Source organism: Lissotriton vulgaris, chromosome 10 (assembly GCF_964263255.1).
Source record: "Lissotriton vulgaris chromosome 10, aLisVul1.2, whole genome shotgun sequence".
NCBI lineage: Eukaryota > Metazoa > Chordata > Amphibia > Caudata > Salamandridae > Lissotriton > Lissotriton vulgaris.
This window is the reverse complement of record NC_141698.1, coordinates 1,136,220,279-1,136,245,723: the sequence shown is the minus strand read 5'-3', so window position 1 is coordinate 1,136,245,723 and position 25,445 is coordinate 1,136,220,279. Positions and strand designations below refer to the sequence as shown.

Below are 25,445 nucleotides of genomic sequence, written 5' to 3'. Positions count from 1 at the left end.
ATTCGGATCAAGCACCTGTTTGAGGAAATGTAGACATACAAGTTACATTTGTAAAAGCCTTGTGTGTTCGAGGACCAAGGAGGGTGCCTCGATTGACCGTGACGTTATTTGCCCATAGCAATAGAATTGGGAGTATATCTTGATTAACTCCTACATTATTTGTAACTATGTCCGTAGACTCAGGACTGTGCCTCGATAGACTCTGACATTATTTGCCAATGTTTGTAGAACCACGAGTGTATCTTGATTGGCCGTGACATTATTTTTAGCTATGCTCACAGAACCAGGAGTGTGCCTCGACATTATTTGTAACTTTGGGGCGTAAAAGGGCTGCAGCACAAGCCCCAATGCAAGAGGCATATTTACAAAACATCCCTGCACCTAGTGGAAGGCACCATGCGGTGCCTGTCACACTATGCAGGGATTTTTAGGTCGGCACCACAGGTGCCCCCCGTGGCCCATAGCAGAGAGCCACGGGGGACAGGGTCCCTGCTTGGCTCCCCAAAAAAGACTTTCCACCAAACTTTTCATGTCAAAAGAACCAATGTGAAATGTCTTGCGGAAAGGTGGATCGTAATCCCCATGGCGATGCCTGAGAAGGCAAGGGCCCCATTGTTGGGAATCCAATCCAACCTGCTGCCCAACAAGCTCCTAGAGCCCCTTATAAGCTGTTAGTCATTCCCTGGTGCAATGCTTCTCGATCAACCACATCGTAATGCGGCGGTCTGACCCCTCTTAAAGATTTTAGAGGGAACGACACCGACGTTCCGTCAGTGTCGGCCCCACTGTCATCAGAAATGGCCCCTATGTTCGTAGACTCAGGAGTGTGACTCATTTGACTTTGAACTTTATTTGCCCATGCTTGTATAAATCGGGAGTGTATCTTGATTCACTCTGACATTATTCGTAACTATGGGCCTGATAACGATGGCAGTGGGACAGCCACCGTCAGGCTATTGAGGCGGTCCCTTCGACATCGGGCCCTCACCGCATTATGATGCAGCAGGGGCTGGCATCAGGTATAGGGACCATCGGCAGCACATCGGACGACCTCAAGGAGCCCATCGAAGGGACAGTAATCCTTACAATAGGGGCGGTGCCTGCTCAGGCACTGCCATAGGGATTACAGTGTCCCGTTCCATACTGCCCTTTCATGGTAGCCCAACCGCCATGAAAAGGCAGACAGAAAGTTACTTTGGGGGGGCCCTAGTTGGCCTTCCTTCCCCCTTGGCCCTCTGCTATGGTGTCTGAGGTGGCTGAGGGGCACCTATGGGACCCCCCTAAACCACCCTGCACCATGTGGCAGGCACTGCATGGTGCCTGCCACAGGGTGCAGGGATGTTTGCAAACATGTCTCTTAGCAGTGATGCTTGTGCTGCTGCCCTTTTTCGGGCAGCAGCACAAGTCTCAATGCTAAGAGGCATGTTTCCGACTGCCTCCACGGCGGTCTGATCGTAATTTGCCAGGCAGATCGCCGACTCCATCTCAGCAGGTCCCATTCCCGCAACGTTTACTCATCTGACCACCATCACAATCAGCCCCTATGTTTGTAGATCCAGGAGTGTGCCTTGATTGATTATGACAGTATTTGACAATGCTTGTACACTTAGGAGTCTATCTTGAGTGACTGACGTCATTTGTAACTATGTTCACAGACCCAGGAGTGTGCTTCGATTGACTCTGACATTGATCACCCATACTTGTAGAATCAGGAGTGTATCTTGAATAACTCGGAAATTATTCATACCTATGTTTGTAGTTTCAGGAGTGTGCCTCGAGTAACTCTCACATTCTGTCTTGTCCACCTTAGTGTCATTCTCTTCCACTGCCTGAAGCATGATGGCGCTGGAGGCCGCACGGTGCTCGTAGATGGGTTTTATGCTGCTGATCAGATTCGACAACGAAATCCTGAGGACTGGGACACCCTCTGCGCAGTGCCTGTGAGGCAGGAGTACACTGAGAAGGAGCAGGGGATCCACATGGCATCAGATGCGCCTCTACTGAGTGTTCACCCTGGGGCTCAGGAACCGCATATGATCAGGTAAGACCCAAAGGGACTGCCTGCTGGGGGCATCAAGGGAAACCAAGCTCCAAAACCCAGACAGATCTCAATTACACATGCCACACTGGCACAGGGGCATAAGAGAGGGCTCACAGCACAGCTTACACTGGCATGTGCCATACAGGCGCATTGCACAACAGAGAGCTTACTGTACCGCTTAACCCCTTCCCTGCTCATGACGAGCTCAGCTCGTCATGAACAATGGTAAATCTTACTTTGCAGCACAGGAGGGGAAAAGTCAAAGCAGCCAAGGTGTTAAACTGGCATATGCATGAAGGCATATGGCATGAGCACATTACATGACTTACAGTGACATGTGGCAAACAGGTGCATGGCTTGAGAGGTATTCACGACACAACTGAAAGTGGCATGAGCCATAAAAATACATGGCATGAGAGTGTACACACTGCACAGCTTACAGTGGCATCTGCCATACAGTTACATGGCAAGAGAGAGGGCTCATTGCACAGCCTTCAGGGTCATGTGCCATACATGGCACGAGATGGTACACACTGCATAGCTTACAGTGGCACTTGCCATAAGCACATGGGTGTGAGAGGGGACTGCCAACACAGCTTAAGTGGCACATACCATACATACCGAGGGCGAGAGGAAACACTGAAGACCACGAGGCAGGCAAGCAAAGGGGACATTGAAGCTACCTGCCCCCCAGAGCTTGTGTAACCTGCCTTTTGATTCAACAAATCAACTACTTGTAACTTTAGGCATTATTTCCTTGTATATGAGTATCCCACAGTTACCAGCCCTCAGAGTTATGGGCACAGTATTGGATAAGAGACTGCTGCCAGTGGTGGGAGTCGCCATGGGTGCACACTTCACACCGAACATTGCAATCCTGTACATGGACGATTTTGAGAGTACATTCATCCTAAATGGAGATAACCCCTAAACTGACATAACCTTGTGGAGAGCTATATAGATGACATTTTACTCATCTGGACAGGAAGTGGAATGGAACTGTAAACCTTTTTTTCATTGTTAAATGACATCAAGTTTACGATGCATTCTGACTCAAAGACAATTGATTTCCTGGATAACTCAATCAAGACGGAGAACAACTTATTGTACACCACCCTCTTCAGGAATCCAACTGAAAGGAAAACATTACTGAGATAAAGCAGCCATCCCCCCAGAGGCTTGAGGGATAACTTGCCCTTTGGGCAATTTCCCTGGATCCGTCGTCAATGTTCCCTTGAAGAGGACTACTTTGGAGAAGCAGAGGGACTTTCCTATCGAGAGGGGGTACCCGAGGAGACTAGTCAAACGAGCACTCAAAAGGGCTTGGTTCAACCCGAGAGAGACTCTGCTAACACCTACATTACGGGCTAACGACTCAAGAAATAGAATGATTTGTGGCACTACCCACAATACCCGCAGCAACAAAATCAAACGAATTGTGAACCACCATTGGAAACTGAACCCAGATAATCTTGATCTGGTTGAACCATCAATGCATTAATTTAAGAAAGGTAAAAGCATACGTGACCATGTTGTCCACTCACTCTTGGAGACTCCACCACAACCGTTGTGACACCTACCTGAGATCGTGGGCCATTACAAATGCGGCTGATGCAAAGCATGCATTTTAGCCATTGAAACCAGGCAATTTAGTTACAAACAACACACAGTCGATCTAAAAAACCCACACAAACTGCAACACGACTGACGTCATTTATGCCATCATTTGCCCATGTAATCAGTTCTACATAGGACAGACACGCCAGAAACTAAAAGTCTGCATTCTTCAAGATTGTAGCCGGGTTAGGTGCGGCACTGTTGGTGCACCCTTGGTAGATCATTTTCAGACATTGAGCCATTCACCAGAAAGAATCATGGTGGTTCTAGAGAAGGTCTCATTGGGCATCAGGGGCGGAGATAGCAACTCTGTTCTCAACGTCCATGAATGTAAATGGATGCACTCCTTTGACGCAGTGTTTGATGGGTGAAATTAATTGGATGCCACCAGTGGACAATTGTCATGTCTTTCCAATGAATGAACTATTTGTGACTTGTATTATTAAATGGACCCTCACGTTGTAATCCCGTGCCTACCTATTACACTTTTACTTTGACGTACGGTCATGAACCTTTTATATCAAGGCTCCACCTATCTATTCATATGGAGGACTATCTATGTATCTTGCTTGACTTGGACCTTTGTATTACATTGTATTACATTTTATTGTGCATTCTTGTTGTACTGATATTCATTACATCCTTTCGAACTACTTTCCCGGTGGCCATGACCTCATTCAGGTGCGCCCCTCTCTGCAGCGAATAGTTAACACGTCACCTCACACACTGACTCCGGCCATGTTGGATCAGCATTGTTAGCATCTAGCGGCTGATCACGTTACGTGCTCGCCTGCAACGTGCATCTTGACGGCCTCAGGGTCTGTATTTAACAGATGTTATCACAGTCCCGATTGCCAGAGATCCGGTTTACCTTGACTGAGCTCGGAGGTATGTGTCACTCCCCGACCCTGTCTGCGTCTTTTGATAATTTCTTTGTCTACACCTGCAGGTAATGGGGAGACCAATCTCTACCTCTTGTGTTTCCCTACTAGACCGTCAAATGATTTAATCCCAGTTGGAACTTTTGATTAATTCAGCTTCTTCTAGTCCACAATATACACTGAGTAAGTTCATTCTTTGTTTTAAGGCACTGGGAACATCAACAAAGGCAGTATTCCCCATGCCCCGCACCACACGGTTGCTGATACACTCTCCCTGTTTGCTTTCAGCACGCACAGAGTAATATGTAGGCACGGGCGGAACGCGGAGTAGGAAAAAAAACTCTGCACACTCCGCAGCGGAGCGGAGTTGGCCAACCATCACCTCCACGCCCTATTAACAATTAATTAGACATTCATTAAAACTAAAACACTTACCTGTACTGCGCCATCCCAGGGCTGCCCTCCTCTTCTTCTTCGCCGTCTCAGGGTTATCATTGCGAAAACTGCGCATACGTGCACTCGCACGCATGCGCATTTCTCTCAAGTATCCTCATGGACACACTTGTCTCACCCATGTTTTCAATCATAAAAAAAGAAAGAAAGACAGGAAGGGCCGCCACAGTGAAGGCATCGCCATTCTCTATAAGAACAACTTCAACTAAATAAAGCATAAACCTTTTCCTACAATACTTCTAAATATATCAGCATCACCATAAGGATGAAAGATAACATCATAATGAACTGTCACCTTCTCTACTACCCACCAGGTAATGCACTTTTGGTGAATGGATAGCAGATATAATAAGTCACTGCTCACTCTCACACACCGATAGCATCATCCTAGGTGACCTCAACAATCACTAGAACAATAAACACAACACTGTAAACTAATCCATACATGACCTCCTACTAAGTACGAACCTCTCCGAGCTCTGCAAAGTTCAAACCCACAATAAAGGCTCAAACCTGGACACTATCAGAGCTCATGAAGAAATACTAACCATAGACAGCAACCTCCCTGTTGACTGGTCAGACTCCTACTTCATTTTGTTCCATTCCAACAAAATGGATGAAAAAACATAAGGCAAAAATCCTCTTCAGGGCCTTGAAGAAAGAATTGCGTCCCTACTACCCGCCCTATCAGAGAACTTCTCAACAATTGAACTTACCACCCACTACAACTCAACAATGTCCTCTATCCTGGACCAAGTAGCCCTTCTAAACCTGAAAAAGGTGAGACATACTCCCTCAAGATTGCGGTTCAACAAAGACCTCAACAATGAAGGAAGACAGCTCAAAACAACCAAAAGACTCCGGCAAACTAACCCATCCACAGCCCATCTGGACCAACTCAGGAAGGAAAGTAGGAACTATAAAAAACACATCATGATTGAAAAAGCCTCTTTCTTTAGCAATGCTCTATGTAAGGCCCAAAACCACCAAAAAGAGCTCATAAATATCATCAAATAAGAAACCTCCAAGCCAGCCCTAAAAAACCATCAGATATCCAAACAACAGTGTGACAAATTCGCCATCTTCTTCAACAATAAAATCACACAGATGGAGCACTCCCTCAACCTCAACCCAGCATCAATTGGGAACGCCCACCCAAAAATATGGATAACAACCTGCCCTCTCATTCCACGGCCCCTCTAGGAACAACCACTCCACTGTTCATCAACAAGTGCATTTGAACCTAAGAGCCCCACATAAACCCTAGGAGCTGGAAGGTGTTCAACCAACTCGTGGAGATGGACATATCTGTTCTGATAGCTATGTCCATACCCTCCTCCCACCTTGCCGACCCCCAGCATTCCTGGCAAACAAACTCAACCACGTCCTAACACACATCTGTACTAAAATCATAATCAGCTCCCTGATGTATGGAGTCATGCCAGACTGTCTAAAACTCTGTAAAGTCAAACCACTGCTTAAATACAGGGAGCAGACCTGAATGACTTCAATAACGTTAGACAAATTTCCAATTCCCCCTTCCGAGCCAAAACTTTAGAGAGATGTGTTCTTTCACAACTAAACCAACACATCGACAACGGCAAACTCCTGGACCCTCACCAATCAGGCTTCAGAAGAGGATGCAGCATGGAAACAGCTATCTTGACCATAGTAGATGACCTACACAAATCCCTGGATACAGACTGATGCTGCCTACTCCTAGACCTATTAGCGGCCTTCAACATGGTCGACCACAAGCTTCTCTTGGATTCCCTGAAGAAAAGAATAGGTGAGGATGGGATGTTCCTACGCTGGTTTGCATCTTTTCTACATAACCATGCTCAACAAATAAAAATAAGCAATCATAACTCAGATACAACGGCAATAACAGGCGGTGTTCCACAAAGCTCCGTCCTCTCACCCACACTGTTCAATGTCACATGGAACCCCTCACAGTCATTCTTAACCAAGCTAAAATTCCCTTCCATTTATAACCAGATGACAGCCAGATCTACATAGAAATATCCTCGCTAGAAGACATACACAGTTTAAATACCACCTTCAAAGAAGTTCAACACTGGCTATCTCACAACCACCTCAAACTCAACTAAGGTAAGACAGAAATAGGGCTCTTATAAAAGACAGAGCAGTCCTCCCAGATGCAAGAATGAATGAACTTCATAGATGCCCTTAACTACACCTTAGCACCAGGCAACTCCATTAAATCTCTAAGTATATCACTGGACTCCAGACTGATCATGATTGACCACGTAAAGAATAGTGCGCAAAGTGCCTTCTACAACCTGAAATGTCTGAACAAAATCAAACCCTACAAACCGCAAAATGTTTTCAAATCTACCACTCAAGCACTGGTGCTGTCAAGACAAGACTACAGGAACACCACCTTCACAGGCACTGCCAAATTCCATCTTGTACCCCTTAGAATCACTCTCAACGCAGTAGCCAGAATGGTCACAGGAATAAAAAAACATATGAACACATCTCCCCAGTTCTGAAAGAACTGACATGCTGCAACTTCAGAATTGTTTGCCTCACCTACAAAGCCCCTCACACTGGAAAACCAACTTACCCAGACTCAAGAGCTGAAGGTCCTGGTTCTAGTCTCAGCATTGTGCAACATCCTGTGATGCTGGGCAAATCACTTAATCTCCCCATGCCCAAGGACAGCGCCTGGATACCCTCACAGGTGATAAGCTGAACTATATAAATCTACAAACAAATCTCAACTCTAAACTAAAAAATGAAGGTCGAATGTGAAACCTCAGAAGCTCTAACACTCTAGTCCTCATCCCGCCAAAAGCCCACGAACCAAAAACTCTGGTCCACTCCTTCTCTAGAAATGCCCTGAAAATCTGGAACTCCATTCCAATCCATATCAGAATAAAGCCCTCCTTTTTGAGCTTCAAGAGATAACTAAGGATCTCCTCCTCAACTGGCACCTCAACTAGCAAAGCACCAATCACCCAATGAGACAGCATCTACACCCTCAGCTCTCCCGATACCCACTCCACATTATTTTCCCACCCCCGTGCCCAACCACTGATTTGATGCGATTTGACTTAATTATTCTGATTACAATTGTTATTTTAATGTTAAGATGTACGAATGTAAAGTGCTCTTGGCATCGCTACATATAACTGTGCCGGGTCTTGCCAGCGCTATATAAAACTCCTAAATAAATAGTAGATAATAAAATATTTTAAAGATCATTTAGACACATTTGTTAAAGAGAAAGGCATAGAAACAATTCATTGTTCACAATGGATTTCAACTACTGTCATGGCCATGAAGAAGATGAGAGAGTTGAGGCTTTGTGCTGACCTTATATTCTTAAATAGGCATATTTTATTAGATTGTGTTCCTCTGTCTAAGATACAAGAAATGTTGGCACAGATAGGATGCCAAAGTGTTGGCCACTTTGGATCTTAGAACTGCCTATCATCAGGTTGAACTAAGTGGGTAGTCTCATTTTATAACTGCATTTAAAATCTCTTTTGGGGACTTTGAGTTTTTGGGAATGCCCTCTGGCTTAGCCTCGGTTGCTACTTTCCAAATTTCAGAAGTTAATGTATCAGATGTTTTGGGTTATTTCTAATGTACTGAAATATGAAGATGATAGTCTGATTCATACCAACATAGTAAAATAGCCTTTGCTAATTTTTGACATGGTATTTAGTATCTTAACAAGAAATGGTGTCATGATGAAGAAAGAAAAATGCCACTTTCTGTTAAGCGAACTACGATACCTAGGTCATCCCGGTACACAGACAAAATATCGAGTTTTAAATTTCGATATACAATTATATCGAAGTTTAAATATCGATGGGACAAAATATAGAAGGTAAGTAATATCGACAGTCTTAATATCGATATTAGTATGATATCAGTAATATTGAAGTTTTAAATATCGATGTCAATAATATCGAAATAAATAATTTCGATGTTACTAATATCAATTTTTAAATAAATTTAGTGTATATTATATTGTATTTATTATGTTTTATTATTTATTTTTAATGTAATTTAATTAAATATTGTCTTTTACTACTGTAGCGGGTTGTGGGTTTATAGGGGAATAGGGTGGGAAGTAATTTAATTATGTTAAATTAATTATTAATTAGTAGGAATTATTAATTAATTAATTGAGAATTCATTTTTAATTAATTTTAATTAATTGATTAATTGATAAATATGTTCTGTAGCGGGTTATGGGTTTATAGGGGAATAGGGTGGGAAGTAATTTAATAATAATTAATTAATATATGTTTGTAAATATTTTAATTAATAATTAATTGGTAATTAATTTATATTAATTAGTTAATTAATTAATATCATTTTGTACATATTTTTAATTATTAATTAGTTGGTAATTAATTAATATTACTTAGTTAATTACATTAATTAGAGTAATTTTTTTATATATAATTTTTTGTTATTCCTTATTAATTAATTGGGAAAAATAATATTAATTATTAAATTAAAATAATTACAGCTAATGTGCTAATATATTTACTTTATTGTTATTGTTAATTAATAATTAATTGGTAATTAAATAATATTAATTATTTTTGGGTAAAGGAGTATTTTTAGGGTTCAGGGTCAGTTTTCAGTTCTTGGGTAAAGGGGTATTTTTAGGGTTCAGGGTCAGTTTTCAGTTTTTGGGTAATGGGGTATTTTTAGCGTTCAGGGTCAGTTTTCAGTTTTTGGGTAAAGGGGTATTTTTAGGGTTCAGGGTCAGTTTTCAGTTCTTGGGTAAAGGGGTATTTTTAAGGTTCAGGGTCAGTTTTCAGTTTTTGGGTAAAGGGGTATTTTTAGGGTTCAGGGTCAGTTTTCAGTTCTTGGGTAAAGGGGTATTTTTAGGGTTCAGGGTCAGTTTTCAGTTTTTGGGTAAAGGGGTATTTTTAGGGTTCAGGGTCAGTTTTCAGTTTTTGGGTAAAGGGGTATTTTTAGGGTTCAGGGTCAGTTTTCAGTTCTTGGGTAAAGGGGTATTTTTAGGGTTCAGGGTCAGTTTTGGGTTTTTGGGGTACAGGGATATTTTTAGGGTTCAGGGTCAGTTTTGGGTTTTTGGGGTACAGGCGTACAGGGTAAAAATGAAATAAATTTACATTAAATCAATTAAATGAAATGAAAAAAAATAAAATTACATTAAATTATTAAGTGTTTTATTTATTTTAAATGTATATGTATTAGTTTTAATTTTGTTTTAATATTTTTATTTAATATTTGTAAAATTATATGTATTTTAAAATTATTTTTACATTATTATTAATACATTTAAAAAAACGATATTTTTAATTTCGATATTTTTGTACTACGATATTATTTTTTCGATATTTTTGTACTTACCTTTATGAAGATATGACTCCGATATTTTTGATTTCGATATTTTTGTGCCGATATTTTTGTATTTCGATATTCTGTCTGTCGATATGATGTCAGACATTCGGTCATCCCGTATCATTTAATGGCATATGACCTAAAACTGACTTGTTAAAAGTGATGATGGATGCGCCTGGACAGGCAGAGACCTGGACCAGTAGAGATCATTCCCAGGTCGTTGAGAATATTATCCAAGATTTCCAGAAAATGGTGCTTTTCAAAAATACACTTTGAGGAATCTTTTAAGTGGTGTTAAATACTGTTGGGGAGAGCTAAAGAGTGTCACTTTCAATTTGTTGTAAAATTCGATCTTAAATGCTCCCTCTCTACAGACGGTAAACAGTAACGCAAAACGTATAGTTGTGGTTATTGGCAGTGGTGTAGGAGTCGGGCCTGTCCTGAGTCAAATTGTGTGGGTAAAGAGAATACAGCAGCCTTTGCCTTAAGGAGAATTTTCAATATTGAAAACAATTATAGTGCTATAGAAGGGGCGATGTTAGCATGAGTATGGGCCATTAGTCAAATTTCTACTTATCTATGGCGTAGAGAGTTCCTGTTGGCACTGACCATAAACCTCTGGTCTATCTATTGAATGATGGGAAATTTAGAAAAAACAATCCCAGGTTGTTGAGGTTGTTATCATAAATGTGCAAGTTTTTAGTTAAATATTGTTTTATTTAAGATTAAAAGTAGAGAACAATGCAAATGTCAAACAAACATTTAATTTTGGAGCGAAACTCATTCCTGGAGGAAAGAAGTCTGGGCAGACTTCTTTTCATGCTGTCCAACTACTCAATTTCTCAGTGGTGATCGAGCTGAAGAATTTGAGTGTGTAGTCGGTCGGGTTGATGGTATGTTATTTGCGGTAGGGATTGTTTCTCAGAAAGAATGGGAAGAGGTGGGAAGTGGGAATGGTTATAAAAGTTTACTCAAGAAATACATAAGATAAGGGTGGTCGAAAATGTATTATCTATGTGAGGGAGTTCATTTGTTTTGCAAGGTCAAGGACGAATAAACCGTTGAGTGTGATCTGATTGTGCCTGGGAACCTGCTCATACCACTGAGGTTGAGAAACAGATTGATAAACTGTGCTCATCAGGGGCATGTAGGTTGGACTGGATAAAAAAAAAGATTGTGCTTATATTACTGATGGCCAGGGTTAGGTTTGGAAGTAAAGACACGTGGTTGGTTGTGATGGATGCAGGGTGGTTGAAAAGTAATGTTCCTTTGTCACCAGTGGAGCTACCTGACTCAGCCAGGGAAAAATCAGAAATATATTTTATTGAACTAAGTAGAAATATGGGGAAGTTGGGAAAAATAAACTCCCTCAATAAATATGTTTTATCTTAAGTCAAGCTTGTGAGTTAGGCTATTATTTTACCTTGCAATATTTCTGTTCGATAGATATTTATCTCGATTGTTGGGAGTTTGGACTTTTTGGTTGCCTTTTTTATTTCTTTTAGGGAGAAAATGTGTTATGTTTGATGCTTTATATTTAAAATTCACAGTGCCTCGATTGTTTTCTTGCATTTCTGCAGCTTCTTGTTTTGAGTGTTACAGTCTCGAATCAGTTTCTGAACAGTCCCTGGAGAGGAGTTGTGTGGTGTGTTCTCCTGTGACTCAATAAATCATTAATCACTCTCTCTCATCTATGGCTGAGTGTTAGCCTGTAACACTCAGCCTCTTATCCTAGGCCACCTTCCTTGTTTCATCTTTCATCTATCCGTGGACCAGATGGCCTGTCTTGAAGGGATTTGTCACAATTACTCTGTCCCTTTCGAAATCAGGGTACAGACAGCTTTAACTGTGGGAACATCTAATGAAATCAATGTTTCCAACATGCACAATTAAAAGTAGTACAGAGTGAGTGTGCTGTGCTGGACTACAAACGTTTGAGCACTGGGGCCCAGGAGAAGTATAGGCCTGCAGCCAGGAACGAGAGGGCCAGTTTCGCTTTGATGAGTTTTCCCAGTGGTAAATCTGATTATGATGTGGAGGCATCCATGTGGAGGCACCCTTCCTTTCCAGGTGTTTGCTGATCCATAGCAGAGTTTTCAAGGGGTGTTCTATAGTATCTTCAGCAGGTCAGACCTCTCTTTTGCCCGGATGAGGTGAAGCGCCTCTTCTGTCAAGTCTCACGTGCATGATGGTGTGTTAATGGTATGTGGGGGTGAGCCTCTGACTGAGGAGTGCCACCAGCAGACCCCCCATAAGAAACAACATGCATCCTGGCCAGAGTCTGCTTGGACAGGGAGTCAAGTGCTCAGGAGCAACCTTCTCACACAAAACATGTTAAATAAACGTACATAGGTCTCACTCTCTGGCTCACTGCCTGGCCTCTTTCTTTTTCTTCACAGGTTCAACAACTTTGATCGCTGTCCCATCAGTTCGGTGCCTTATGATGTGGTCCATCGCTGGTACCGAGCCCACCGGAGCTTCACCAACGAGATCAGGAGGCCTGAGAACCAGATATTTATGAAACTGAACCCAGGAATGGTAAGATCAGTACAGCACCCCACTGTACCCCAACCCTCGAGCAAACTCCTTATCAAACTGAACCCAGGAACAGAAAAAATGAGGACAGCACCCCACTGTACCCCAACCCTCGAACAACGCTTTGTGTAACTGAGCCTAGAAGAGTACGATCAGGACAGCACCCCACTACCCCCACCCTTGAACAATCTCCTTGTGAAACAAAACCCTGGGACTGTAAGATCAGGACACCACCCCGATGTACACCCTACCCTCGAAAAACAGCTTTGTGAAACCGAATCCAGAAATGGTAAGATCAGAAGAGCACCCAATGTGCCCCCACCCTTGAACATGCTCTTGGTGAAACTGAGCCCAGGAACTGTAAGATGAGGACAGCACCCCACTGTAACCCCAGCCTTGAACAAGGTCTTTGTACAACTGAACCTGGGAACAGTAAGATCGTGAGAGTACCCATCTGAACACCCACCCTTGAATATGCTCTTTGCGAAACTGAACCCAGGAAAGTTACAATCAGAAGAGCACCCCATCACACCCCATACCTTCTCTCCTGGCTGCACCTGTCACATCACTTTGCAAACCATGAGGTTCCTATAACTATCAGGGCACTCATAAGGTGTGCTTCATCGTCCCCTCATTGTCAGAGCTTTTCTATGACTCTGAAATCACTGGTCACATCTGGGCTGGAGTTAAAAGAAGACACCTGAGTCTCTGGGTGAGAGGGGACGAGCTTCACCACCCCCCCCCCCCACACATCTGCCCCGGCTCACACACTTCTGAATGTCACATTTCAGTACTGGCTGGATGCATCACACATGACGAAAGGCGGGCGCTACCTTTAGCAGCTATAGAGGGCACGATTTCACCATGGTCGTAAAGTTTCATGACATAATGTTGCTGCACTTGCACTACCCAAGTTTCAACATCTGGCAGCAAGTTTTGGAGAAATCTCTATATGCTGACTGACTCGACATTCAGAGTGAAGCTGCCGGTGTCGAACCGTGACCCAGCCTGGATTTAAGGTTCATCCCGCTGAAACCACCGGAGCTCAAGACTTCCAGGATATTACACCTCACACTCACCAAAGCTGCTGTCATCCACCTGAAACCCGACCTAAAGAGGAGCCTTGCTCAATGTCGAGAGAAAATCCTGTAGAGAAGTTTCTAAGTGTGAAGATAAATGTTTGACCGAGGCCTCCTCCTTAGTGTATCCAACAAGGGATTCACTGCAGTCGACCCCAAACTTTGACTGTGTCCGAGTCAAGCGTGACCAGATGTCCTATTTTTGGTGTTATCGTTTTTAAGCACTAGAAAGGGTTTCTGCTTTAAAAATTCACATCTCCGGTTCCCTACATTGGATATTAGTCATTTTGGTACCATTTTAAACATAACAATATTTCCTATTTTTAGGTCTCGCCTACGCAGCGCGCACGTGCTGTTAGAAGGAGACCTTTAGAAATCGATTCACTTTTTGGGCCAAAAACATGCACGCTTTGCATCGCTTTCAATGGCAACGCGTGCATGTTTGGCGATTCCCTTGTGGGCGCGAGCTTTAAAACCATCTGTTTGTAATTAACTTTCAAACAGATGGTTTCAAAGCTCGCTCCCGCAAGGGAAACAGGCTCAGGCCCCCTCCTCTCTCCCCTCCCCCTGCTCCCACCTCCGCCTCCTCCTCTCCATGTCAAACTTGTTCTTCTAGGAATAAACATATACCAAAATCTCTGCCAATTACAAACAAGGCACGAACAATGGAAAAGGGTCTAGACTGCGGCCTTGGGGGCGAAGGGATATAAATAGACAACACTAGACAACGTCAAAGTGCCCTTCAGGGGCGGTTAGAGATTCACATGGCTACAAATGCACTGCACGTAAAAAGGTCACAACACATGCAGAGACGGACAGCCAGAATGTCGACCAATGGGCAACAACAAGCATTATTAAATGTAAATGATTCCCAATTCCGGTGGTGAGCTTCACGGATGATTGATTCTCTCTCCTGATAATTCCTAGTGGATCTAAAAAAAATCCAATTACCTCTGCTAAGCCTTCGACTCCAGCAGAATTCTATCTCTAAAGGACTCCAACCGACTTCAATAAGTGAAGGGAGGGAGAAGCAATAGGAACGCTTGATTATTCTGATTGACGAGAAATAAGGCTGTATTAGCCGGGTCTGAGCGCCTGTAACTGAAACATCAATAAGGGGATTGGTCATAAAATCTGACGGCCCACCCGCCCTGGAAGAAACTGCCCAGATGCTCCAGGGAACACACCCTTGTGCTGACCCAGAAATAATCATTAATTTGTATGCAGGCCGGTGTTTCTACATGTGTACGGTATGGGGGACGGTCAATTCAGGCTCTCCCCCAGAGAATAATGAGAGTAGCTGTCAGATGAAGCGTAATGGGGAAGGCAGAGACATGGCCTCCTGTTGAGGTTGCAGGGCCTTGTCTGGTAGCTTCTCAGCCACTCCATGTCAAGATGAGAGGCATTCTAGGTGTCGGGACAGACACCATCTTTTGAGTTGCGAGAGCACGATGATCAAGGGAGGTTTTGAACCAGTCGGCGAGATCGGAGAGGCAGGACCTGCCCATACTTTTTTAATTCAAGGAAAACAGTTCCCTATTTTTGTGAAAAGATAACCCGTATGGGATGGTTCATTCCGAGAGCTGAATGCTTCAGCTGCAGTGTAAGGTGGTGAGTCTTCTGTGTTGTGAAACCGAGGGAGGGACAGACAGCCAAGCAAGTCTTCCTGACAGTGTGTTATCTTATCTGAAAGAAATGTAAATGTGCACCCCAGGTCAACCTGCAAATGGAAAGGGAGCTACAATGCTGGTATTGGTTAATTATTGCAATCACTTTACCCTTCCGTATGACACATATTTATTCGTTTTGAGTGGTATTGGTAAGGATTTACATCACCACCACATCCACCACCACGTCCACCACCACCACTACCATGTCAACCACCACCACCAGGTCCACCACCACCACCAGCTCCACCACCACCATGTCCACCACCACCACCACCCCGTCCACTACCACCATGTCCACCACCACCACGTCCACCACCATATCCACCACCATGTCCATCACGTCCACCACCACCACCATGTCCACTACCACCACCACGTCCACCACCAACATGTCCACCACCACCACCACGTCCACCACGTCTACCACCACCACATCCACCACCACCACCACATCCACCACCATGCCAACCACCACATCCACCACCACATCCACCACCACATCCACCACCTTCACCACATCCACCACCACCTCCACCTACACCTCCACCACCACCACGTCCACCACCACATCCACCACCACATCCACCACCACATCCACCACCAAATATACCACCACCATCCACATCCACCACCACGTCCACCACCACCACTACCACATCAACCACCACCACACCGTCCACCACCACCACATCCACCACCACCCCGTCCACTACCACCACATCCACCACCACCACGTCCACCACCATGTGCACCACCATGTCCATCACGTTCACCACCACCACCATGTTCACTACCACCACCACGTCCACCACCAATATGTCCACCACCACCACCCCGTCCACCACCACCACGTCCACCACCACCACATCCACCATCACCACATCCACCACCATGTCCACCACCACATCCACCACCACAACCACCACATCCACCACATTCACCACCACGTCCACCACCACCACCACATCCATCACCACCAACATGTCCACCTCCACCACCACACTCACCACCACCACATTCACCACCACATCCACCACCACCTCCACCACCACCACGTCCACCACCACCACCACATCCACCACCACATCCACCACCAAATCCACAACCACCATCCACATCCACCACCATGTCCACCACCACAATGTCCACCACCACCACCACTTCGACCACCACCACGTCCACCACCACCACCCATGAAGGGTAAAGTGTCACTGGAGGGCATGGGTGATAGGAGTGTCAACCCCGGCTGTACATGGGATGTTTAAGGATGCATTGGGTGCGAGCAGACAGGAATAGGGGCTAGAAGTATTACACCAGACCCAAGATACATTTTAAAGAGGCACAGGGGCTCCTGTAAAAGCACTCGTAGCATCTCTACCTCACAGTGGCATACCTGCACTAACCACTCACTCAAAACAAGCATTGGCATAGCCAATAGGTCTTGCCTTTAGGAACTTATAAGTGTTTAGTTATCCTGCACAATATCCTTGGTGCAACAACATCAAGCTTTGCATGGCTAAACACGTATAAGGTCCCAAAGGCGAGACCTTTTGGCTATGCCAATGCTTGTTATAAATTGGTGTTGGATTTTTATTGTTTTCTGTATCTTACTTATTTAATGCATTGGAGTTTTTGAATGATTTACACATCTGTCTCATAAGTCACGCCTGTATGCTTGTTGCCAGCTACCAAGGATTGAGCATGGAATTCATTTATTGAGAGCCTAACAGAACCTTTTATTGTGTTTGTGGCGTTATTCCTAGTGGTAAATCACTACTCATCACTGCCAATAAACCACCTTCTAACAACAGATTTACCCCTTTTGGCTAATCACAGTTTTTGAGTGAAAGTCTGCTCCAAAGTGTACTCAAAAGTGTAAGAGTAAAATTACTTGTAGTAAATCTACATGTGTAAATTTGCCTCTGTGAATTGGCTCAATAGGAGAGGAGGAGGTGGAGGGAGAGATCTACCTTTCTAACAGTAGTTTTGTGATTTGCTTTTTTTTGTATAAGTAAGTGATACTACAGTAATACTACTTTATGTACCCATAAAACTCAGGAGCTAATTCCTCAGACCACAGTCCTGCCCTGGTGTGGTGGGATCTGCAGCTCTAATGTGCATCGGCACCTTGAAGACCTTGGTGAACCACCTGGACACCGGTCTCACTGCCCACACCTTCTCCTCTCCTGCAAATCACTAATGGCCAAGGCCTCCTCTCACCTTGTCTCCTTGTGAAGTTTCACTCCTGTTTCTTCTCCCTGCAGGTGCTGCTTGTGGACAACTGGCGTATTCTGCATGGCCGTGAGTCCTTCACTGGATCCCGCAGGCTCTTCGGCTACTTCCTCTTTCGAGATGACCTTCTGAGCAGGGCTCGGCTCCTGGGGATGAAGGTGTGAAGAGCCCTGCACCCTCATGTGCAGCATAATGAGCTGCATACTCCAGACAGGAAGCCTGGAGATATTAAACAAAGGCACCACTACTGCAGAAGCAGGCAGCCACCTCAGCCAATCACAACTCCCAAAATGCCACTGTTGGAAATGATAGACTCAACCGCATAGGCCTGCTTTCAGAATGGATTTCAACCTATGAACGAGGAGCATCCATGGGGCACCTTGATCTACATAACTCTCACAATGGCGGGGCACAGAGGGACAGCACACCCCTGAGGCCACCCTCTTCTACAATGAGGCTGGAAGGCACAGACGGAAAGCACACCCCTAAGGCCACCCTCTCCTACAATGAGGCTGGAGGGCACAGACAGACGGCACACCCCTGAGGCCACCTTCTCCTACAATGAGGCTGGAGGGCACAGACGGAAAGCACACCCCTGAGGCCAACCTCTCCTACAATGAGACTGGAGTGCATCCATAATCTTGTCTGAGAGCTGTATTCCCTCTAGGCTGGTTGCAGGATGGCTCCCTCCAGTATTCTTGAGTAAACAGAGGAGTGAGGGAAAGAATATCAGAGAGAATAAATATATGAGTAAATAAGCACAGAATGAAATTAATGTTTATCTTTAGATGCTTGTATAGCGCTCGATTGCTGAGGCGTCTTGGCGCTGGGGCGTGTGGAGAGAAAAAGTGCACTGTAGTTGAAGGCCTATGCGGCTGTAAACAGCCAGGTTTAAGACTCTTCCTAAAAAAAACTGAAAGTTGGGTTGAAGTTTCATAGGCAGTGGCAGTTTGTTCCGGAGCTTAGCCGCACAGTATATTATAGCTCTGCCAACCCATCTTGCCCGTCTTATCTTTGTAGTTTTAATGAGACCTAGACTAGCCGATCTAAGAACGCGTGAAGGAACATACAGTGAAAATTGTTTTTGTAAGTCCTCAGCACTGCCACCATAAATTGCCTTATTTACAAGGCTTAAGGATTCATGAATGCATGAATACATAAATTTAGAATCATACGATCATTCTTTCAAATTTCCAGTTTACTCACTCAGTCATTCACTCTGGCCCTTCAGCTTATCACGTCTCTGATATTCATTCACTCTTGCATTGACTCCGTTTAGTCCAATAGAAATTCCTACTGCAGTCACTCCCTCTCTCCATCAGTCACTCGTTCATGTACTTCCTCATTACAGTTTTTCACTCTCTCTTACATTCATTCCCTCATGCATTCATCTTACCCGAATGTATGACGTTACAATGCATACTTTAACAATGCACACCATTACAACGCAATTTTTACAACGCAGGATCCTTTACAACGAATGCCTTTACAACGCATGACATTACATAGCAGATGCTATTACAACGCATGCCATTACAACGTAAGTCTAGGTAAGTATATTATTTTAAAAAAATGTAATTAATAAATATTTACTTAATTTTATTTATTAAAAAAATGTTTTATTAATATATTTGTAAATATATGTACTCTCCAAAATGCCCCCAGGCAAGGACGCACACGGACGACAACTGGCGTAGAAGCCTTTTATTGCGGTAAACTGAGTCCAGCAATCCGATAATTATTCACAGCCTGCATGCCGATATCAGCCTGACGCGTTTCAGAGCTCCTGCTCTTTCTTCAGAGGCTCGACATTTCAGTTTGTGCTGTCTGACACACCCACTGTATAGTTTGCTTAATTAGGCGCCCTCCGATGGGCTGAGTAGTACGCTAGGCCTCCTGGGCCTTGTTGTGTGTGTCAGAGTAGTACAATCCTTGGATGGAGGCACGTAATTTCCACTGTTTTTCGCCATTTACAAAGCCCTCCGATAGGCATCAGAATGCAGGAGTCAGTTTTCAATCCTGTGCGTTGTCATCCCACTTTGCAGGTAAGGCAAGATACCTAGCCCTGTGGCCCCCAGTGAAGACGGGATGGTGCAATCCTTCACGGCGGGACTGCCGTGTTAACATGTACGCTCCAAAATGCCCCCAGGCAAGGACGCACACGGACGACAACTAGCGTAGAAGCCCTTTATTGCGGTAAACTGAGTCCAGAAGTCCGATAATTATTCACAGCCTGCATGCCGATATCAGCCTGACGCGTTTCAGAGCTCCTGCTCTTTCTTCAGAGGCTCGACATTTCAGTTCGTGCTGTCTGACACACCCACTGTATAGTTTGCTTAATTAGGCGCCCTCCGATGGGCTGAGTAGTACGCTAGGCCTCCTGGGCCTTGTAGTGTGGACAACCTTGGAGCTTCTATATTTTCACGCGGCAGTCAAGCCGTGATAGAGGCACCACTTCGCTAAAGCGGGGGCCGCGAGCTTCACATTCTATGTAGCCGGCATGTGGGACATCGGGTGTGGATTAATGAACAGAACGGCATGCCGAGGCTCATCTGAGGGCTTTAAACTTTTTCCGCCAGCTATTAACTAAGGCACCCATTTGGGAGTTTAATTATGAACTACATGACCCATAAAGCCCACGTTGCTTACTGAAACAGCCCATCTGAGGGCGTGAACTGTGTACTTAAGGGCGGTGGTTCAGCTGTGCCTGCTAAGACTGTCGAGCCTCTGAGGAAAGTGCGAAGGGCACTGAAACGCGTCAGGAGAAACGACGACATGAAGCTGGAATTACGTATTGGCATGCTGTGAATGTTCTTTACCAATAAATGGCTCATTGACACCTGGAGTGGAGTGCCTCTATGTCTAGTGGACAACCTTGGAGCTTCTATATTTGTAAATCTATACTACTATTATAAAGAGAGAACTTGCACCTTTGAGCCAGGTAAACTCGAAAACTACACCACCAATCTGAGCACCCAAGACATGTTAGAAAACCTTAGGGCAAGCAGAAGGACATAGGCTACATAAAAATTAAAAATATAGGTTGTTTACAAATTTTGAAAAAAAAAAAAAGTACTCCCTTGCAAGTAGCGCCGGCCGTGACATCGGGAGCGCGGGGGAGGAGCGGTGTTGAGGCAACAGGAAGAGCGTCATGGCGGACAATCGGTGAGGAGCAGTGCGGGGAGGAGCGGCTGGTGAGGTAAGTCAAGCGCCGCAGGTGTGCACCGAGGGACGGGCGGGAGCCGTCCAGGGGTGACAAGGCAGGGGGGCTGCAGTGTGCTTCAAGTCGGCTGCCCCCGGCAACGCTGGGGCGGGCTGATATGGAAATATAAAAGTGCAGGTGCTCACTTCCATAAACTATCTGCTTGCTATTTAAAACTGGTGGTTCTCTTCTTCGCAGGGCCACTGATTGTATCCACCGAAGACGGAGTTTGCAGTGTTCGAGATTCACAGCTTGGTTTTACACATCTCAAATAGGAAGCCGGGCGCACGGAGCACACTGTCGGCGAGGCCTGCCTGTGCGTCATAGAGAGAAGTCACCCCCAAGCCCAATTCCTCCCCCCCCCCCCCGCCCCCGCTTTACAGAGCTGTAAACAATAACAAGCAGCAGGCAGAGACAGGGAGCGCTATTGATGCTAAAAGTTCCCAAACGGGCAAATTACGAAGTGGCTTTGAGGCCAGAAACGAAACTCCCCCACTTGGGGTTAACTGTGAGACCTTCCCGCATGGTGTGGTGTGATAACAAAACACATCTAATTTGTTTTATGCATTTGAGATCCGCGGAACTAGGTCGCAGGCACTTAGGCGCTAACAGAGACTGTTCACATTCCATCAGAGCTCAAAATGTGCAGCCTAGATGGCAGAGATGACGAGGGGCTGGGTGTAGGTCGCACACTAGTGTATTTTACATACATTATACGTTTATAGTTTCAGCCCTAAAGAGGTGTGCTGTACCATAGTCAGAGAAAGGTGGAATAATTGTCATGCAGAAGTCTGGGGAATCTGTTTGAATCTGAACTGAGCGCTCTTGAGAAACCAATGAGTCATGCAGCACTTTTTGTTTTTTTTCTTTACTGTCCATTAATTGATGATTTTGTATGTATGATTGGTTGGTAAGAGGATGAAAGCATTGATGGATGGATGAGCGCAATGATGAAAGAACTGCTATGCGACCGAGTGCACGGAGGGATGATTTGACTGAATTGATTGATGAGTGAGTAATGAATTAGTATGAATGCATAAATGCACACAGTGAGAGTGACCACATAGATGGCTGTGGGAAGTAGGGTAATGGTTGCTTTGGTGCCTTTGCTGGCAGGAGGCAACTCTCTCCTGCCAATGTACTAATTCATCCCTTCATTTATACATGGAATCACTTATGCATCCATTCATCCACCCTTTCACTGATTCCTTTATTCATCCACTCTCCGATTCACACAACTTCACATGCAAAAACATCACAATTCAAGGCACTTTCTTTAAACAAACAATGACAAAGCCAGCGGGTCTGGTTTTGGCATGCATGCAGTACTTTTTTTAAATTATTTTGCCAACATGTACAATATGAAAGACAATTTAGCAAATCTTAAAAAGTAAGAAATTGCACAGCAGCTCAAGCACACCTGCCCTGGCACTGAAGTGCACTCCTTTTCAGGCAGCTGTGCACATGTGGTCAGGAAAAATACTGTCACTCAATCAATCAATCATTCATTTGTAAAGCGCGCTGCATACCCGTGAGGGTCTCAAGGCGCTGGCGGGGGGCTTCTATTGATCGAAAAGCCAGGTCTTGCTGAAGGCCAGCAGGTAGACAATGCAGTGACCAACTTATTCAGCAGCAGCAGCGGCGGACACACAGGTGGCGATGTGCGCCGGGGGAGCGACCTACCGGGTGGGTCAAGGGTCGCTCAGAGTGTAGAAGAGACTGTGATGGGTGAAGGAGGCTGACACATTGCCCTGTGCTGTATGCTGTGGTGGGAGGAAGCAAACTGTGAATGACACTTGAAGTGATTTATGGTTGAAGCAAGGTAACCAGAAGCCCTCCTTATGTATGTTTTATATTATGATTTTTGGGAAAAGACAAGGTTGACATGTCAGTTAAAGCTGTCTCAATGGCAGACCTAAAACGCTCAGCTTTAGCTATCCACAACGAGGTATTTTGGAACATGACAGATTGACATTTTCTGTTAAAAAAGCTCTTAGCCTCCGGGTCCCAGATGGTCATGTCCTGGTTCGGGTTTGGATAGCGGTCAGACCACACATCGCACTTGAGCAGTAGGAAGCATTGTCAATGCCTCACAATGCATAGGATCTCACAGCGGCTCTACATAGGGGTAGCAAGCGCTATGCAAATGCTATAATACAATACAGTACTCGCTGACACAAACAGACCCGGCGAGTCGATACACCTCTGCTCCATAGTCAACCACTGGCACCAGTTGACTTTGAACAAAGGGCCTTCATAGCTCTCAACCACCCCCTGGCCTGACAGGGATGTATGACGTTACAACGCATACTTTTACAACACATACCTTTACAACGCATTTTTTACAACGCAACATCATTACAACACATTCCATTACAACGAATATTTAAAAACTACCTTTACAACGCAATCCATTACAACGCATACTACCTTTACAATGCATACCATAACAACGCATACCATTATATTGCATGTATGGTAAGTATTGGATAGTGTATGGGTAAAAATTACTATTCTAACTCCAGGGGGTGCAACAGTCGGGTAAGTGTTGGATAGTGTAAGGGTACTATGCGTTGTAATGGTATGCGTTGTAATGGTATGCGTTGTAATGGTATGCGTTGTAATGGTATGCGTTGTAATGACTGCGTTGTAATGACATGAGTTGTAATTGTATGCGTTGTAGTGTCATGCGTAATAATGGTTAGGTTGTAATGACATGCGTTGTAAGGGATGTTGCGTTGTAATTACTGCGTTGTAATAGTAGTGCGTTGTAAAAGTTGCGTTGTAAAGGTTGTTTCCCGCCTGACAGTGCTATCCAATCAAAGTGACTTCTTGAGCTGCTATGCATGCTGGGAGTCGTGGTTTTGCCATTGTAGCAATGGCCCTACAAGTCACAGGATGCCAAGAGCTGAACATCCAAGACAGGCTAAAACCCATATTGGCAGGTGGCCAGTTAAGTCCTGCGGACAACTATGTTGTAGAATTGATTGGTGTTTTTACTTTGAGGATTGCTTAAATTAAACAACAAATATCTGAACACTGAAAGTGAGTGCTGTCAGCAGCACAAACACAGATTCCCATTAGGCCAGTTATGTGCTGCCATAAAATAACAACATTAATTACACTCACTACTTTTAAAGGCATACATAGGGGCACACAGTACAAACAATACCACCACAAATTTAACTTACCTTTCAACATCTATACTACTATCTATATCTATATCTATATCTATACTACTATTATAAAGAGAGAACTGTGTCCTTTGAGCCAGGTAAACTCAAAAACTACACCACCAATGCAAACACCCAATACATCTTTGAAAACTTCAGGGCAAGCAGATGGACATAGGCTATATAAAAAAGATATATGTATATACGTTGTTTAAAAAATTTCCGAATACAAAAAAAAGTAGTCCCTTGGAAGTAGCGCCGGCCGCGACGTGCGTGCTGACATCAGGAGCGCGGGGAGGAGCGATGAGGAGCGGCAGACAGGTGGGGAGGAGCGGTGAGGAGCGCGGACAGGCGGGAGGAGCGGCGAGGAGCGGCGGAGAGGTGAACTCAGGAGCACGGGGAGGAGCGGCGGCTAAGGTAGGTGAAGCAGCCGTGGGTGCGCTCCGGGGGACCCACGGACAACGTCGGGGCGGGCGGGGGCCCTGAAGCCTGATTGCTCCCAAGCCTTTTGCTCCCGGACAACGTCGGGACGGGCTGCTAGTATATATATATATATTTTTAAATAGTGTAGGTGTTTTAAAATAATATTCTAACTCCAGTTAGTGTAAAAATAGTGTAGGTGTTTTAAAATAATATTCTAACTCCAGGCGGAGTTACCTGTACCCCATAACCCAAACCTAGCCCTGAACCCTAAAAATATCCCAGTACCCCAAAACCCAAACCTAGCCCTGAACCCTAAAAATACCACTGTACCCCAAAACCCAAACCTAGCCCTGAATCCTAAAAATCCCCCTGTACACTAAAACCCAAACCTAGCCCTGAACCCTAAAAACACCCCTGTACCCCATAACCCAAACCTATCCCTGAACCCTAAAAATACCCCTGTACCTCATAAACCCAACCTAGCCCTGAACCCTAAAAATACCCCTGTACCCCATAACCCAAATCTAGCCCTGAACCCTAAAAATACCCCTGTACCACAAAACCCATACCTATCCCTAAACCCTAAAACTACCCCTGTACCCCATAACCCAAAACTATATCTGAACCCTTAAAATACCCAAACACCCCAAAACATATACCTCAGTACCCCAAAACATATACTCCTATACTCATACTTACTTTTAAAATTACTTAAATTAATTTATAAAAATTTATTTTTAATATTTATTAAATTAATTAAATAATTTTTGGGAATTAAATA

General features: G+C 44.5%; 1 protein-coding gene across 3 annotated transcripts in view; it reads left to right on the top strand.

The window, feature by feature from the left end:
* LOC147689454 (trimethyllysine dioxygenase, mitochondrial-like) overlaps positions 1-18,771 on the top strand; it is a 273,486-nt gene extending 254,715 nt beyond the window's left edge. For 2 of the 3 annotated variants that reach the window (XM_086942231.1, XM_086942232.1), the window contains exons 6-8: positions 1,811-2,041; positions 12,750-12,888; positions 17,899-18,771. In XM_086942231.1, coding sequence (XP_086798357.1) covers positions 1,811-2,041; positions 12,750-12,888; positions 17,899-18,030 — 502 coding nt within the window. In that variant the 3' untranslated portion in view covers positions 18,031-18,771. The remainder of the gene's footprint in view (positions 1-1,810; positions 2,042-12,749; positions 12,889-17,898) is intronic. The other variant, XM_086942233.1, reaches the window with a different exon arrangement.
* Positions 18,772-25,445: the final 6,674 nt, after the last annotated feature.